We start from the raw sequence: 18,572 nt of genomic DNA, 5'->3' as shown, positions 1-18,572 counted from the left end.
GTGTACCAATTTCTTTGGGTCTTCGGTGAAGATGTGACTGGTTTCCTAGGTTCACATGATGGAATGAGTATTCCATAATTTATCATGTATGTTGTGTGGATATATCAATGAACTGCAGTATGAGGAAGTTTGTAATTTATCATGTAGTAAATGCAATGCAGGTTTGTGCTTCTGTGATGTTTCCACTGACAACAATGGAGAGATGAAAATAAACTATCATAATACAGCTTAATGTTATGCTTGCTTATAGCTGGTTGGTCAGTTCAGTGGAGGGGCAGAACATTGAGGTCATAAGTCCCATCGGGTTAGAGAAGGATGGGGAAGGAAGTCAGCCATGCCCTTTCAAATGAACTGTCCTGGCATTTGCCTGAAGCAATTTAAGAAAATCATGGAAGACCTAAATCAGGCGGGCCAGACATGGGTTTGAACCAACGTTCTGCGCAGTGCGAGTCCAGTGTGCTAACCAATGCACCAGCTTGCTCCGTGAAAGACAAAAGAATGTGGGTTTTGAGGGAGAGGGTAAGGAGTCATTCCAATTCTGGGAGTGGAAAGACTTACCTTAAGGCAAAAAAAGGACAGGTATACACTCGCGCGCACGCGCACACACACACACACACACACACACACATATCCATCTGCACATACACAGACACAAGCAGACATTTGTAAAGGCAAAGAGTTTGGGCAGAGATGTCAGTCGAGGCGGAAGTACAGAGGCAAATATGTTGCTGAACAACAGGTGAGGTATGAGCGGGGGCAACTTGAAATTAGCAGAGGTCGAGGCCTGGTGGGTAACGAGAAGAGAGGATATACTGAAGGGCAAGTTCCCATCTCCGGAGTTCTGACAGGTTGGTGTTAGTGGGAAGTATCCAGATAACCCGGATGGTGAAAACTGTGCCAAGATGTGCTGGTCGTGCACCAAGGCATGTTTAGCCACAGGGTGATCCTCATTACCAACAAACATTGTCTGCCTGTGTCCATTCATGCGAATGGACAGTTTGCTGCTGGTCATTCCCACATAGAAAGCTTCACAGTGTAGGCAGGTCAGTTGGTAAATCACATGGGTGCTTTCACACGTGGCTCTGCCTTTGATCGTGTACACCTTCCGGGTTACAGGACTGGAGTAGGTGGTGGTGGGAGGGTGAATGGGACAGGTTTTACACCAGGGATGGTTACCAGGGTAGGAGCCAGAGGGTAGGGAAGGTGGTTTTGGGATTTAATAGGGATGAACCAAGTGGTTACAAAGATTAGGTGGATGGTGAAAAGACACTCTTGGTGGAGTGGGGAGGATTTCATGAAGGATGGTTCTCATTTCAGTACAGGATTTGCGACTTCCTCAAATATGGAGTGTGTAGGAGTCTATCCTTTCCAGATTGTTGTTATTCCTTCATGGACTTCCCATTGTTTTCCTTTTGTTGTTGAATTTAAGTATGCGCAGTTGCAGAATGTGCAGCATAAAAAGACTAAATGTTTACTTTTCTTGGTCAATTCAGGTGTGGTCCACTAAGAGTGTGATTTGTGTTGAAGGCCACTACATTATATTTGTTATTAAACTTGAAGGTCTAATTTTTTTCTACTTCTGTCTTGTCCATTCACAGCAGTAGAATTTAGCCTCCAGTAAATAAATACTGGCCTGCCATACCCTCTCCTTGTAATTTTACAAATAACACATGTGAGAGAATAAGACTGTTTAATTACCGACTACTGGGACAGCAAGGCCACTAGCTCACAAGTATGCTTAAAAAATCTTTTTTTTTTTCCTTCTAAACCCATGTGCAGAGATTTATTAACTCAGTGGTAGTTCAAAGAATTGTGGTCAACATTGGGAAGTTGTTGGAAAACAAGTTTAAAGCTATTCAAATGTGCAGCCCTGCTCATTTTGTAGCTGTTTCCATACATCAAATTATGGTTTATGATATGCAAGGTGGCCTTTCTCATTGGAAGATGTTGACCTAACACAGATACTTTCACTTAAATTTGTAGTATTCATAGTAAATTAAAAGAGTTTTTGCCTGAAACTTTTTATTCTCTAGATGAGTTTTTTAACAGACAAACAGACCACTTCCATGTATATCAATTTGATGTTTCTGTGTTAACTGTTTGTGTTATATAAAAACTATAATATTATATTCTACAACACATATTACTAGTCTTTCGTAGCAGATAAATCAAGATGTATCTTTATGTGATCTCTTAATTATGTTCTATAAATCATAATTAGGCCCCTTTTTATTTTTGTGTGTAATTCAAAATGATTTATTTGTAAATTAATGTAATGTAAATTACACCCATTTAATAAAATACATGTTTTGACATGTTCCACTCCTTGCATTTACATGTGCTGTTGGATCTATGGAATAAGAATCTACAATAAATAAAGGAAAAGATAGACTGGTACACACCATATGGATGACACACTGAGTTTCAGACAGGCACAATGAAAAGACACTTACACACAGCTTTCAGCCAAAGCATTCTTCAGTAACAAAAGCAAACACACATTCATTCACATAAACTTCACACATGCATGACCACCCTTTTTGGCAGCTTGAACTAGAATGCCAACCTGAAGTTTTCATTGTTTTAAATAAATAAAGTGCACTTTTACCCATTTGTCTAGACAGTCACTGCCAGAAATTGATGCAACTGTTACAAAAGTGTGCCTCACCTGTGGACCCTTTATGAGGAGCTCGCCAGTTTCTCCAGGACCCTGGTCAGTGCCATCCTTCAGCGAGACAATGCGAGCCTTCGTACCAGGGGCCAGTTGGCCACAGCTGTCATACTTGCTGGTGGGCCTGTCCAGGGGCATCACGGTCACCACAGGAGACGATTCAGTCATCCCAAAGCCTGGAATGTGAGCAACATCATAAACTAGGCCTTGGATGGTCTTCAGTGGTTTGTAAATAATGAATAAGTTAAGGATGAAATGTAGCAAAGTGAACTGCTACACTTGCTCCTATATGACCCCTAACATAAACCGTTTTTTAAATTTAATTTTATGTATTTTTATTATGTGCTTGATACACACAAGGGGTAACTGTAAAGTTTTTGTGGTCACCTAAAAAAATAGAATTGTGTACTTAATTTTTTGTTGTATGCAGGTTCATTTACAGATATGATACTACTAGAGGGGTAAAATGGCACAGCATCATTTTGTTTTTGCTCCTGTGGCAGTGTGCTACGATATGGTGGCATGGGGATTTCAGCGTGTACCATATCTACAGACACGTACCTGAAAACAACATGAAATTAGTTACAAAACTCTAATTTTTTAGATGACAGTGATAACTTCATAGCTACCCACACATACTGCATTTAAATAAAATATCCTAATCATTTTGTTAAGCTGTAATTTTCTAAATATTATTCTTCAGAGAGCTGTTTACACACACCTGATTACAACCCTGTTTCTACACTACATAAAGAACATCTCGCAGTTTTCCAATTTTTTTTTTATTTTGGGGCACGGTACTACTCAAAAATGTTATCACACAATTATTCAAAATTTTGGATTGCAGATACTTCAAAAATTCAGTGCTTGTTTATAGCCATTAGGGTATCTATACCCAAAAATGTATACTTTTATTAGGGAAACATGCTAGTCAGAGAAACATTTAGAATGTAATACTTAGATTTCTAGAAACTTTTGGGTGAGATTGATTAACAAAGAGAGATAGAAGTGTGTTCTCAAAATTCTAATCACTAATTTATTCACCATGTTCTGGATCCTATCAAGAATGAGAACCTTCATGAATGTGGACAAAGTATTAATTCACAGGACAAAGCTGTCATAATAAGTTAATGTCTAAACTGTATTAAAAATGACTATCAGTATGTGGTCTCAGGACTTCTTGGCATATATGCTGCCTCCCAGGTTCTTGAGTGTACTGCTGGGTCCAATCACTGAAGGTCCACAATATTTTGGTAAACAACTGTTCTGCCATTATCAGATGGTGCTGATGGAATGATGTTTCTGCTCTGTGCTGGCAGTATTTATAACTGCTGGCCCAGAATTTGTGCCTCACCAGCCCCATTTGTGCATGGTCATGAGTACTGTGTGGCTGCAATAGCCGGCTGGGGAGGGGAAAGCGTCTTACTTGCCTTCCTCCCACTGTCTGTCACATCTTGCATCTAGATGTCATGCTCTGTAACAGAGCTTAGTATTGACTCCCATGCTTTGCTCATTTGGAAGTCTGTGTCCCTGTTGTTTAAATTATCAGTCATATGGATTTAAATTGGTCATTGGAAAATGCTGTCAAAGTTTATTAGTAGTAGGCAGGACTTTCATTTACTGGTTATTCACATTATATCCATATTCAATGAGTGTTCTGCTACTGTGAACTTGTTGGGCTGTAGTAAGCAGGTGTGGTACTCATGTTCTGTACATCAATGTTCAGTTTGTAGATCATTTGTCTAATATAAGTTTTTGCACAGAACTTCATACACCCACACTTTTTTGAGACCCAGATCAACACCATCATAGCAGAATGTGACATCCAGATGAGGGATTTACGTTGTTAGTGTTAGTACAATGCACTTTCCTCAGACACTACTGTACTCATTTACTGTAGTATCACCACGTGTTTCAGACAACAGTCACAGGAGGCCGAGTGAAATAAAGCTGTTTTATCAAAACAACAGCAATAGCAATGCTACTCTTAGCAAATACCAACACATTAAAGGAATACAGAGAAGTTGTCTTTCTGCACTGGGGTTTAAGGATATCATTTGGTAGTTTGAAGTAACTGGAAAGTTGGGAGTTGTTCCTGGAAAGGGGTGACAGCCAGTGGTGCTACACATTTTTGAAGAAGTTACTGTTGCAATGGCTGAAAATGCTGGATGCAGTGTGGAATCTTCAAGAACTGCACGAGTTGTGTCGCAACATCTGAAAGTTCCATGATCCACCTGAGATGTTTTGGGCAGCAGTAGTGCAACCTGTAGTGCTGTTACAGGCTGTAGTGGATGCAGGCGATTGCCACAATGAGCAACATTTGTAACCTGGAATGTAAACATGGTATGCAATTGACAAATGTTACCATCTCATGTGAAAATTAAAATATCATTTTTCCAATGGTTTATTTGTTATTTCTTTTCCACATTGTCTCACAAATGTTTTTATGGAGTCTTTGTCCTATGGTCACTCATTTTTTATTGGGGGCGGATTGCGGTTCCACAGTGAAGTCGGCAACCTAAAATGAAAGACTCTAAGATACTCTAGCTCAACACTTCCCTGTTTTTGAGAAAACTATCCCTAAAGCTTACATCACACAACCAACTCAAGATTGAAGGGATTCATAAATAACAGAAAACTGAGTGATTTTTATCATCAACTATGCAGCCGGCAATGACATATTTTCTACTTGTATCGGCTTCACCTGATTTAGTGTGACTACCTTTGATTACCCTTGTTTCGCTCTTCTTACTGTTCATCTTATAACATCTTTTCAAAACATTATCCATTACATTCAACTCTATTGTTGTCTGTGACAGAATTACAGTGTCATATGAAAATATAAGTTTTTGCACAGAACTTGGTACACCCCCACTTTTTTGAGACCCAGGCAGAGACCAAAGCAGAACATGACATCCAGATGCGAGCTGACACAGATGGCATATGAAAGGCAACTGCGATTCTCGCCCCCCCCCCCTCCCCCCCCCCCAAACCATGGCAGCTGCATGACCCCCTTCACCAACAAACTCAGCATGGGGCCTGCAAGGCCTGAACTCTGAACCAGCAGGTGTAAATACTGCCAGCACACAGCAGACACATCATTCCATCTGCACCACCTGATGATGATGGAATCATTGTTTGCTGAAATATTGTTGACCCTTGATGATTGGCCCTGGCAGTACAGCTGTGAATCTTGGAAGCATTTATCATTATTCTGCTTGACGCTAGTCATTCTTATTCCATGTAAATTTAATGAAGCGAGTTAGTAAGAAAACTGCTACTTTGGAGAAAGCTGCCACCTTCTTAATTTCACAATACCAAACAACAAAAAGTAAAGCTCTGTATTGTAGCCCAGTAGATCAAATGGGACCAATTGTCCATCATGTCATCCTCTGCAATGACATCATTTGGATGAGCCTGGAAGGCCATTGTTGGCTTTTTTAACCTTGAGAACCACTAGTTAGCAGTCTAGTAGCCCCTCAATTGGCTTCAGAGGCTGATTGCATCCCATTCCAGTCCTTGTTGATGCAGTACTGGAAATTGAAAGTAGGTCCTCTACATTGCTATTTGCCACAGGGCTAACACAACTTTTTAATTTGTGAATCTAGATGTTAAAGTATTTTACAGCTCAAAGCTGAAAAAATAATTTTCCTAGTGTTGCTAATGTGAATGAGGATCACAAGAAATTGGTACAAATCAGTAAGAACATTAACTTTTTGACTCTATGGCAGCTGCTTCATTTGGAGATTGTACTACAAATATTAACTGCAGTTGTCTTATGCTCCAGCTTTCAATTCTTTGCACTTTCTGCATTACTTATACTTATGTATTCTGAGCTCATGTACCATGAATCAAGTGAAGTGATGCAGTAGTTAAAACATTGCAATTTCATTCAGAAGTACATGGGTGGCCATTAACATTTACATTTTTCATAGTTTCACTAAACTGCTGAAAGCAAATACTGAGATGCTTCCTCTGAAAAGTGCATAGTTACTTTCCCCATTCTTGAACAATCCATGCTTGTACTCCACCACAGATGATATCATAATTAATGAGATGTTAAAATCTAATCATCTTTCTTCCCAGTATCATGACCATGTTGTAGTAAGCAGGCTACACAGTGTTTTCACCTTAACTGGCAAGCAACTCAGTGCAGATAACTCACAATGTGTATCTACATCTACATTTACATTGGTATTCTGCAAAACACTGTGAAATGCATGGCAGAGAGAATTTCCCATTGTATTAGTTACAAGGGTTTATTCCCATTTCAATCACATATGGCATGTGGAAAGAATTATTGCTTGGACATCCCTTTGTGCACTCATTTCTCATTTCATTTAATCACTGTAATTAGTTTAATCTTGTTTAATTCCCCATAGAAAGAAAGATCAGAATTTGATATCTTTTTGACAATGAGTTGATTAGAGACACAGTCTCTGTGGGAGTGCTGCATAGGAAGTTGAAGTATTTTCCTAGAGTTTAAACAAGTATGCTGTAATCATCATTTTTCATTTCTTAAAAATATAATTAGCAACAATTTAGAGTATTTACAGAACCAAGATACATGTTGTGGAACGATGGGGAACATTCTTCCAATAAAATGAAATGAAAATGTTTGTTCACTATTGTAATTATGGAGCATATAAAATTATATGAGGGTGATTCCAAAAGAAATACACAATATATAATGTCAAGCAGGACATGGCAGAACTTGACAGCAGCACATTTTAGCCTATTGTGACAGCTTTTTATTATTCTGCAATACTGCTGTTCACATTTGTTGGGATCTCATGACTGTCTTGTGAATATGGAGTCACTGGGTCCAGGAGAGCCTTACTCGTTGCCATGTGGGCTGTCATCAGGTCCATATAACTAGTGCCCCAGGGGGGACAGATATACTGCTTGCATGTCCATGCTGGATTGTACAGCAGTGTCATTAACATGAGCCAGGAAATGGGCTTGCTTACAACAGGACAAATATCCACACAGACAGGGTGACGACATCTCCAGCATAACAGCCTGCCAGCACTGTGACAATTATTGTGCCACCTTGACACAACAGGAAAGAGAGGCATGTTGGCAGAGGTAACAATGGACACAAGAGTGGCTCCATATCATCTTTTCAAACTTTTCTGTGAACGCAATCACAATCAACTAATCCACATGTCAAGGCCCTGAGGAGAAAAATGTTTCCAAACTGCATTCAACACTTTAATACACATCCAGTGCCAGATGTGATGGTACAGAATACCACTAGGTATGTAACACAGTCACCTATTGCTCACATAGCTGATAATTTGAACAGTGGCTGCTACATTTCTAACATGCTGGGTCAATGGCTGTGCCCTAGGTTCAAGGCCTCTGTGACATTATCTTTCAACAAACTAGCATAAGATAGCATGTTGCTCATGTTGTCCTGACCTGTCTCTATGCAGATGGTGTTCAATTGTTGCCATGGTAAGCATGTTCTCCAGTTCTTGCACCCACTGAAAACATCTGGTCATGGGTTGCCAAGAGACTGGCATGCCACCTCTTGCCACCCACTACACTTGATGAACTCTGGCACAGAACTGAATCACCATGGAATGACATATATGTACCTGTCATTCAAGCCCAGTTTGACTCAGAGCTAAGCCAAGATAGAGCTGTTGTTGCTGCCAGAGGGGGAGGATCAATCCACAAAACTTCACACACAGTGTACTTCCAAATCGACTACAAATTTCATCAGCTTTTCATTCCACTGTATAGTGTACACACAGCAAGTAAAATTTAGCTATTTGCTAACCATCCTGGTCTTGCAATTTTACTGGCCAGTAGTGTATTTATGAGGATGTTAAAGCCACCTCTTAAATCAAATGGAGTGAGCATATAGCCTCATTAACCATTTCAGGCAGTGAGAAATATTCTTTGTGGTGTAAAACTGTGAACTGCTGACCTTGACCGACGAAGATGTTGTGGCCGGCCTTGTCGAGGAACTTCTGGATGAGGCTCTCCTTGGCCGGAGCCGCACCACTCATTATTATCTTCAGGCTCGCTAGGTGCTCCGGTTTCACCATCGGGTGTGTTGCCAGGAACAGCAGTAATGATGGAACGACAAACATCATTGTTGGCTGCAAAATCAAAAACAAAATGGTGCAGTTACTCCATTTGTGGTTCAGTTTCATTTGAAAACTATGATATCTCACAAAAGTAATTATTCATTTGATTAGTAACTAATGTAATAAATAAGTAATACCTCCAATATACCATGTATGAGCTTGACTGAACAATTAGCACTAATATGTATTATTTGTGGGTACACTCTTTTTCAAATGCAGCATGGATGTTATACACAGACCAAAAAATCGAACTGAATATCTTGGTGAATTTTGTTATTGTCATTTCACTGTGTCTGTTTAATGGTCAGTTGTAGATGAATTCAGAATCTTCACATGTTTCTTGTTAATGATGACAATTACTTTCACAACACAGTTACAACAAGAATGATCATTTATTTATGTTTGATCACTTTGGTGCTGATATTGAACAATTCTGTGCATAAAAATGGAGGTACACACTTTTTCTTGTATGAGTTGTGGCGAGAACTGTAATGTAATTATCATTATCAAGCAATATAGTAGAACACGATACATGACACTAATGTCCAACCCAATATGTAGACAAATTTCATATTTGTAATTTATCTCTTCATTCTTTGCATTATTTTAGTTTTACATGGGTAATTCTGCTTTGTTTTTTTTTTTTTTTCAGAGAATTTTCCTTCATTTAAAATGTGAATATAGTAATTTACTGCACTAACAATGTCAACCAATAATGCAAAGGCAGTTTGCTATTCGTGTCACTTAGATCTTAAAACTGTCCTCAAAAAATGATAATTGTGTGGGAAACTATATTAACAGTAAAATTAATATTATACTAAAAGTTTAGCGTTATGTAAGCAAATGTATGTGAGTGGCTCGAAGACTTCTTAAGTAATAGAACCCAGTACATTGTCCTCGATGGCGAGTGTTCATCGGAGGTGAGGGTATCATCTGGAGTGCCCCAGGGAAGTGTGGTAGGTCCGCTGTTGTTTTCTATCTACATAAATTATCTTTTGGATAGGGTGGATAGCAATGTGCGGCTGTTTGCTGATGATGCTCTGGTGTACTGGAAGGTGTCATCGTTGAGTGACTGTAGGAGGATACAAGATGACTTGGACAGGATTTGTGATTGGTGTAAGGAATGACAGCTAATTCTAAATATAGATAAATGTAAATTAATGCAGATGAATAGGAAAAAGAATCCTGTAATGTTTGAATACTCTATTAGTAGTGTAGCGCTTGACACAGTCACATGGATTAAATATTTGGGCGTAACATTGCAAAGCGATATGAAGTGGGCCAAGCATGTAATGGCAGTTGTGGGGAAGGCGGATGGTCGTCTTCGGTTCATTGGTAGAATTTTGGGAAGACATGGTTCATCTGTAGAGGAGACTGCTTATAGAATGCTGGTGCAACCTATGCTTGAGTACTGCTTGAGCGTTTGGGGTCCCTATTAGTTCGGATTGATGGAGGACATAGAAGCAATTCAGAGGGGGGCTGCTAGATTTGTTACTGGTAGTTTTGATCAGCATGTGAGTGTTACGAAAATGCTTCTGGAGCTCAGATGGGAGTCTCTAGAGGAAAGGAGGTGTTCTTTTTGTGAATTGCTACTGAGGAAATTTAGAGAACCAGCATTTCTGGCTGCCTGCAGTACAATTTTACTGCTGCCAACTTATATTTCATGGAAAGACCGCAAAGATAAGATAGGAGAGAACAGGGCTCATACAGAGGCATATAGGCAGTCATATTTCCCTCATTCTGTTTGGGAGTGGAACAGGGAGAGACGATGCTAATTGTGGTACAAGGTACCCTCCGCCATGCACTGTATGGTGGATTGCGGAGTATGTATGTAGATGTAGATGTAGAATGTTGAAACCCTAAGTAAATGTAGAAATTGTTAAATTACAAGTAATTAAACAAGGACATGACAATGTTTGTAATTGTGTCAGTAAAAAGATCTGGTAAAGAGTATTATATCCTGGTCATTCTCCTGTCACTACAACTACCGTTGCAACACTCGTGACCAGAATGTTGTCACGTTCCAGTACCACGGTCTTTCTCTGAAGACAGTACATGCCCCAGGAAATTTGAACACTGGCCAGTGTGAGCATCAAGTGCTTGGCAACATTTCAGCTGACAACAAAAGCACGCCTGTCGACAAGCCAATCTCAAGCAGACAGTCACCAGAAGCATCAGCCCCACCCCCAGCAGCACAGATGGAGGTGCTGCAGTTGTGGGCACTGTGTGGCATCTGCATGTCATATGCTCACTGAGCAGTGAAGAGAGAGATTCTGCCAGATGCACATTTAAGACAATGCCTGACCCAGCAGGCAGCTTGTGCTGGCCTCACCCAGCACCTCTGTCTCTGTAGGCTTACTGGTTCTGTCCACCGAAGCCCAGTCTCTGGCTTTGCACTATGTTACAATGTTGCTCCAGAAGCCACTGTGGAAGATACCTGGTAGCAACCACACTGAGCTGCCAGCCATCACACTCAAAGTTTTGCCTCCACCACTGCTGTTCTTCCCCAGGCTTCGTGTCCCAGAATTGGTATTATTCTATAACTTAGACTTTGAACTGTAGCAGTATATGGATAGGATAGCTACTACTCACCATCTTTGTCAAAAACAGATGGCACACACACACACACACACACACACTTAATTTGGGTGGAGTGTGTGTGTGTTTCGGCCTTTGACCAATCACTGAAAGCTTATTTTGTTGTGACTATCTGCAACTCACACCTCCACTAAATGGTGAGTGGCAACTATCCTTACCATGATATTGCTACATTTCATCCTGGCTTTTCCATTATTAGACTGACCAGTCACTGAAAGCTTATTTTGTTGTGACTATCTGCAACTCACACCTCCACTAAATGGTGAGTGGCAACTATCCTTACCATGATATTGCTACATTTCATCCTGGTTTTTCCATTATTAGACTGTCAATTGATATTCTTCTGTGGAACTTAGATTGTGAACATGGGCCTGGTAGTTACATTTATAACCTATGTCATGATGATTTTTGACTCATAATATTCCTCTCAGATCAGGAGATGCTTGCCAGAGTCTTATTATGTTGAATATTGCTCTTTTTGTGTTGTGCTAATAAACTACTGACTAAACAATGAAAAATCTAGGATGGAATGTAGCAATATAAGGGAAAGGAAAGTTGCTACTCACCATATAGCGGAGATGCTGAGTCGCAGATAGGCACAACAAAAAGAATCTCACAAAGCTTTTGGCCGTTAAGGCCTTTGTCAACAATATACAACACATACACACACAAACACACACACACACACACAAGACTGCACTGTCAGGCAGCTGAAACCACACTGCTTGAAGCAGCACCAATGCATGATGGGAGTGGCGACTGGGTGGGGGTGAGGAGGAGGCTGGGGCAGGGAGGGGGAGGGATAGTATGATGGGGAGGGGGACAGTGAAGTGCTGCAGTTTAGATGGATGGCAGGGGGGGGGGGTGGAGTGGGGGAAGAGGGGGGGGGGGGCAGAAATATTGGATATGGAGAGTAATAAAAAGACGGTGTTATGGCGGAACGACAGCTATGTAGTGCTGGAATGGAAACAGGAAAGGGGCCGGATGGGTGTGGACAGTGACTAACAAACATCGAGACCATGAGGGGTACGGCAATGTCGGACGTATTGCAGGCCCGCGGCTCAGCTCGACTTTGCTCCTACCACACTGCGCCTTCACCAGGCAGATGCAGCCGTGACTGGCCTCCCTGCAATACATCATATGTTCCTGTACCCCTCCTGACCTCAACCTTCGTTAGTCACTGTACACACCCATCCAGCCCCTTCCCTGTTCCCATTCCAGCACCACACAGCCATCATTCCTCCATCAGACCCAATCTTTTTATTTCTCTCCTTTTCCGCTACTCCCTCCCCCCTCTCCCCCCCCTCCCCCCCCCCTGTCTCCCCTGCCCCCTGTCTAACCTGCAGCACTTCTCTGTCCAATTCCCCTCCCCCCACATACTATCTCCCCCTCCCCACCACAGCCTCCTACTTACCCCCACCCAATTGTCACTCACATCATGCTCTGGTGCTGCTGCTCGCAGTGTGGTATCAGTAGCCTGAACTTGCAGTTGTGTGTGCGAGTTGCAATTGTGTGTGTGTGTGTGTGTGTGTGTGTGTGTGTGTGTGTTGTCTATTGTTGACAAATGCCTTAACGGCCAAAAGTTTTAATTGTGAGAGTCTTTTTGTTGTGCCTATCTGTGACAGCATCTCCGCTATATGGTGAGAGCAACTTTCCTTTTCATGATGTTGTAAACTATTAACTAGCACTACCTGCTAACTATCAGCCACTGCACACATGCCTGCCACTGCAGGACACAAAAGCTGATGATAAGGATAAAGTGAGCATTCCTGGAGAAGTCATCTGGTGTCACAGCAACCAGATCCGGTTGCCACCGCGTCCCGCCTGGCTGCTACCCTCCTCTGGCCTCCTCCTGAGCTAGCTGCAGCACTCTGTGCCCTCCACACTAATGGGTTCCGTTTTTCATTGTTTCCTCTGGTGCTCTGACTCTGGCAGCTTCAGCACACAGCGGTCGGCTCTTCTGCCAAAGTGGTCCCACCAAAAATGGACCACCCCCGGCTCGGCTCAGCTCTGCTCCTACATTGTGCCTTCACTGGGAAGTTGCAGCCACGGCTGGCCTCCCTCGTGAGGGTGGTGCTGCACTCTGTGTCTCCTACCTTCCGGGTGCCGTACAACGACGTGGTAGTTTCCTCGTCGCACCCTCTCCGCTGCTCCTTTCTCTGCATTCGTGCTGTGTAAATCACATTATTCTCCCGTTTGTACCATCTACTGTCTAACTTCTTGCCATCTTCTGGAGCTGCTACGCGTGCGTCATTTACTGTGATATCTTTTCTCGCTCCTTCAGGGCTTCGTACCATTCGATACTCGAGCTTCAGCACACGGCTTACTTTGTACGGTGTCTTTTGCACCACACGAGGAATCACTGCCGGTCTTTTCTGTTCAGGTGCTTTTAGCACACTGTGCATTCCGGGCCGTTTCGCAGATCTTCCCAGAATTTCCGACCATTCTTCCCCGTCGTCACATCCTCCGTGCCCACGGGACTCTCGCCACAGGAGGACCCCGTGTCCACCCTCTGGGGACGATGCCTTCCATTTTTATTTCAGCCTCTTTGCACTTTCCTTCCAGTGACCACTGCCTCACAGGACTCTCGGCCACCACGCCTCTGTCGACCGACAAAGTGTAGCGCCGCACTGCCCGCTGGGCACCTAGCAGGGGGGTTACGCAACCCGCTCGGCTCGGCGCTAGGCTGGCACACCTGCAGACGCTCGCTCCCAGCACAGCTAGAGTGCGCGTACACTGTAATTCCCCTGCTGGTGCGCGTAGAATCTAAGTCCCTTATCGACGCGTTACGTAACGTAGGTCGCGCGTTCTCTATATAAGTGGGCAGTGCACGCCAGTGGAACTGTTCCACTGTGAGCTCTATCTGCAACAACAATGAAGAACTATGCCTCGTTGGCGTGTGTATCATCATCGTCGCCACCGTACGCCAGTTTATAAAAATATAATCGGCCTTGAAAATAAGCTTGGAGGAAATGGCACTGCACAATCTATTATTCTTAATGGACCAATATTTTTTCGTGGATGACGTGTTAATTTTTCACTCGATGTTGTGACTGGAGCAGCTGGCAGTGGGTGGTTTACACTCGGAATTGTCTGCTGTGAGAATGCATTGCTGTGAGACATGGCACTGTGGAATAGACCCGAAGATTCAAAGTAGACCTAATTTTGTTTATAGTAATGTGCCTTTTACTTTGTATACCCATTCTTGTAGGAAAGTTTCTAATGATGAGAAAATACATGTATGGATGAAAGGACTTGGTGTACTTGCTGAGAATGTAACTGTTGCTGGTGATATTACTCCCACCAGCTGTCGACACTCTGATGGCCCTTAGGCACCGTTGCACCGGTGACATCTCTAGTGGACTCGTACGTCTTCATCTTCTTCCGGCAGATGTAGCTGCTCTCTCTTCAGTGTGAGATCCACATCTCCTGCAACACCTGGGCTTCTGGACGAGACACCCTACCAGGTGCAGCCTGTCGGCTGGGAGCTCATCCCCCGCACCTCACCGGGCCGGTGCCCTGCCACCATCACGCACCGTCGCCACCGGCCGGTCTTCCCCGGCTCCACAGTCACTCCTTTGTCGACCACTTCGAGCTGCCGGCTGACGTGTGCCAGGCTGCACTTCATCACATCAACTGTCCCGCATTCTTCTTTCCTTTTCAGACACGCTCCACGACAACTTTCTTCCGCAGACACCCGTCCACACTACAACCTCTGTCTCCGGGTTGGCGCCACTGTCTCTCCCACAGAGGTGAAGGGACAAAGGATATCGAGACGGTTCCACCAGTTTTTGCTTGAGGGGAAGGGTTACTGTACCTGGCCACTCACCTGTCACTATAGCACACCACCTGTGACCGGCAGGTGGTCGTGCTCCAGTGCCACAGGCACCTTCCGCCAGAGACGGTACACCCGGCAGGCACTTCGTATGCTGGCTGACACGTGAGCCACACATATAGTGACAATGCAGCTGACAACAAAAGCACGCCTATTGGCAGGCCAGTCTCTAGCCGGTGCTACAAGAGGTGCCAACTTTGCCACCAGCAGCCCATGCACTGGCGACAGTGGCAGTGCAATCGTGGGCACTATATTGTGTCTGTGACTCGTGTTCCCACTCGGCACCCTGCAGATATCTTTCCACTAGTCATATATTTAAGATGATGCCCAAGCACTAGCAGGCCAACCTACGTTGGCTGTGTCCAGCAGCTCTGCCTCTCCGAGCTCACCACCTCCGTCTGGCCAGGCCTAGCCTCTCGATCCGCACTCTGCCGTGATGGCGACCGACATTTTAGTCGGGGCACACTACCTGTTTGGTCTTTGTGAAGTACAAAATTTTACATTTTTGAAAATTTAAAGCAAGTTGTCAGTTTCTGCATCACTTTCAAATCTTATCAAGTTCTGACTGGATATTTTTGCAATTTTTTCAGTCAGTTCTTCTCTGTAGATAACTGCATTATCTGCAGAAAGCCTGAGCTTATTATTAACATTATTGTATGGCATTTCATTAACACAGAATGAGAACAGCACAAGTATCAATACACTTTTAAGAGACACACCCGTAGGTGCTTCTCAGTCTCGATTTTGATTGGTTCGAGCAGTCGGGCACCAGAAAGGTGTTGAAATGATCTCGGCAATGAGTAACAATAATTGTGCAAGTGAATTTACATGTGCAATGTGGTGTAAGTGGAGTAGTTTTTGTGTGCGTGGGGGGTTGCATGTGCACATTCAGTACATTCCGCATATCTCTTTCTAAGTGGTTTGGCCATACTGTTGTACACAAAATTGTCAACGAAAGAATAAATATTATTATCATTTCTTTCTTATCTCAGACATTATTTCTGGTCAAAAGTAGAAAGTGACGCAGACCTTGATCAAGTGTGACTTCCTTTTAAGTGTACGGTATGTGTTATATTGCATTTAGGAACTTTCGGGTAATTGAACATGTATCAATAATTACGGATTTCTATAGTTGTGTATGTAAGTTTGGATGTAGCTGTATTGCATTGATGTACTGGTGGATATTGTGTGGTATGACTCCTGTAGTTGATAGTATAATTGGTAAAATGTCAACTTTATCCTGATGCCACATATCCTTGACTTCCTCAGCCAGTTGGATGTATTTTTCAATTTTTTCTCCTGTTTTCTTTTGTATATTTGTTGTATTGAGTACAGATATTTCGATTAGTTGTGTTAATTTCTTCTTTTTATTGGAGAGTATGATGTCAGGTTTGTTATGTGGCGTTGTTTTATATGTTATAATGGTTCTGTTCCAGTATAATTTGTATTCATCATTCTCCAGTACATTTTGTGGTGCATACTTGTATGTGGGAACGTGTTGTTTTATAAGTTTATGTTGTAAGCCAAGCTGTTGATGTATTATTTTTGCTACATTCTCATGTCTTCTTGGGTATGCTGTATTTGCTAGTATTGTACATCCGCTTGTGATGTGATCTACTGTTTCTATTTGTTGTTTGCAAAGTCTGCATTTATCTGTTGTGGTATTGGGATCTTTAATAATATGCTTGCTGTAATATCTGGTGTTTATTGTTTGATCCTGTATTGCAATCATGAATCCTTCTGTCTTACTGTAGGATTATTATCATTATCATTATTATTATTATTATTATTATTATTATTATTATTATTATTATTATTATTATCATCACCATCATCATCATCATCATTACATCTGCTGATGACTCTCCATCTAAAATAAGATGCGATCCCTTACATCCAGTCATGCTGTTCAGTAGTCAAGAAATATTGTATTCACCAGATTACCTGGATTCATGATTTGTTCACGGTATCATGTGAGAAAATTTTGAGCTCGCTTTTACACAAGTGCTTTTTAGCGGCAGAACACATAGAAGATGCAACAAATCTACTGAAATAGACTACCTATGCTTTGTTTGTCCATCTTCTTCTGGAGTATTGCTATGCAATATGGGATCTTTGGCAGATAGAATTGACAGGGGACAGAAAAATAGTTCAGAGATCAGCTCATTTTGTATTATCAGAAAAAAGATGGAAGAGTGTCACAGATACAATAAGCAAGTTGAACCATTAAAACAGAGTCCATACAGAGAGAGTTAGGTCTTCATTATTCCCACATGCTATTCAAGTGTGTGATTATAGAAAAAATAGTCTGAAAGTGATTTTGTGAACTTTTTGCCAAACACTTAAGAAGGAGTTGCATCCTGTTCATGCAAATGTAGATGTACAGGGTGTGGCACTTAATCTGGACAAATTTCAATTTGAATTTCCCGCCATATTGTAGTTCTGACGGAGGTCACAATTGGCATTCTTGAAAGCCACAGGTATCGAGTAAACAGTCAGAACCTCAAAATGGCCTAGATGTTATGGACAAGTGTGGAGGACAACCGAAGAGCAGTGATTGTCAAAAGTCTTTGTGACTGGCATTCACCACTGAAATAGTGCTATTCTTCAGGTACCAGAGATCAATTGTTTACGATATTGTGGCCAAGTATAATGCTTCAGAGAAGTCTGCAGAATGTTCTGCTAACCTGGAGAGAAACCTCATTTGAGGAAAAGCATATCACAAACTGCAGCAGTCATCAAAAAGGTGCAGGCACTGATTTCGGAGGATCTGGGGGAATTAGGAATAGCTGAGGAAACTGACATCAGTATTGAATGTCAATGAGTGAACAGTGCATCAGATGGCAGAGGAGGATGTGATATGAGCCATTTAGTCCAAAACTGGCTCTCAGATATAGATGAAATGCTCTGGTCAAACGAGTTATGGTCCCCTAATAGCCAAGATTTGAACTCCCTCAACTACTATGTCTGGAGTGCAGTTGAATGAGATACCAATAAGATGAGGTGCCGGAATGTATTATCTCTATGCACTGCTATCAAAGTAGCATTCACAAATATGGACAGCACTGTTTTAAAGAGTGCGTGCAGTCACTTCAGGACAACATTGCAGGCGGTCATTGCAGCTGAAGGGGGTTATGTTGAGTAATATTACTCTTGAAAGATACCACTACTTATATGTAAAAGGATTTTCATTATCATTTGTATTTTGTTTTAATAAATTTGCATTTAAAAAAGTTGAATTTGTCCAGATTCAAGCACTGCACCCTGTAGATGTAAACCAATGCTTTCAGAATCCGTGCTTGCCGGCATGGAGATCATTCTCTTTGAGCGAGCAATATGTTCTAACATTCTGACAACAGTTGGACAT

General features: G+C 42.2%; 1 protein-coding gene across 1 annotated transcript in view; it reads right to left on the bottom strand.

Annotated features, from left to right (window-relative positions):
- The window catches only part of LOC126292309 (probable 4-coumarate--CoA ligase 1), a 355,684-nt gene that overhangs the window by 76,087 nt on the left and 261,025 nt on the right, over positions 1–18,572 (bottom strand). Inside the window, exons 5-6 of the mRNA XM_049986241.1 lie at positions 8,610–8,784; positions 2,669–2,847 (exon numbers count right to left, since the gene is read on the bottom strand). Of these exons, the coding sequence (XP_049842198.1) occupies positions 2,669–2,847; positions 8,610–8,784 (354 nt within the window). The remainder of the gene's footprint in view (positions 1–2,668; positions 2,848–8,609; positions 8,785–18,572) is intronic.

The sequence above is a fragment of the Schistocerca gregaria genome, chromosome 9 (assembly GCF_023897955.1).
Source record: "Schistocerca gregaria isolate iqSchGreg1 chromosome 9, iqSchGreg1.2, whole genome shotgun sequence".
NCBI classification, from domain to species: Eukaryota; Metazoa; Arthropoda; class Insecta; order Orthoptera; family Acrididae; genus Schistocerca; species Schistocerca gregaria.
This window is presented reverse-complemented; position numbering and strand designations above follow the sequence as displayed.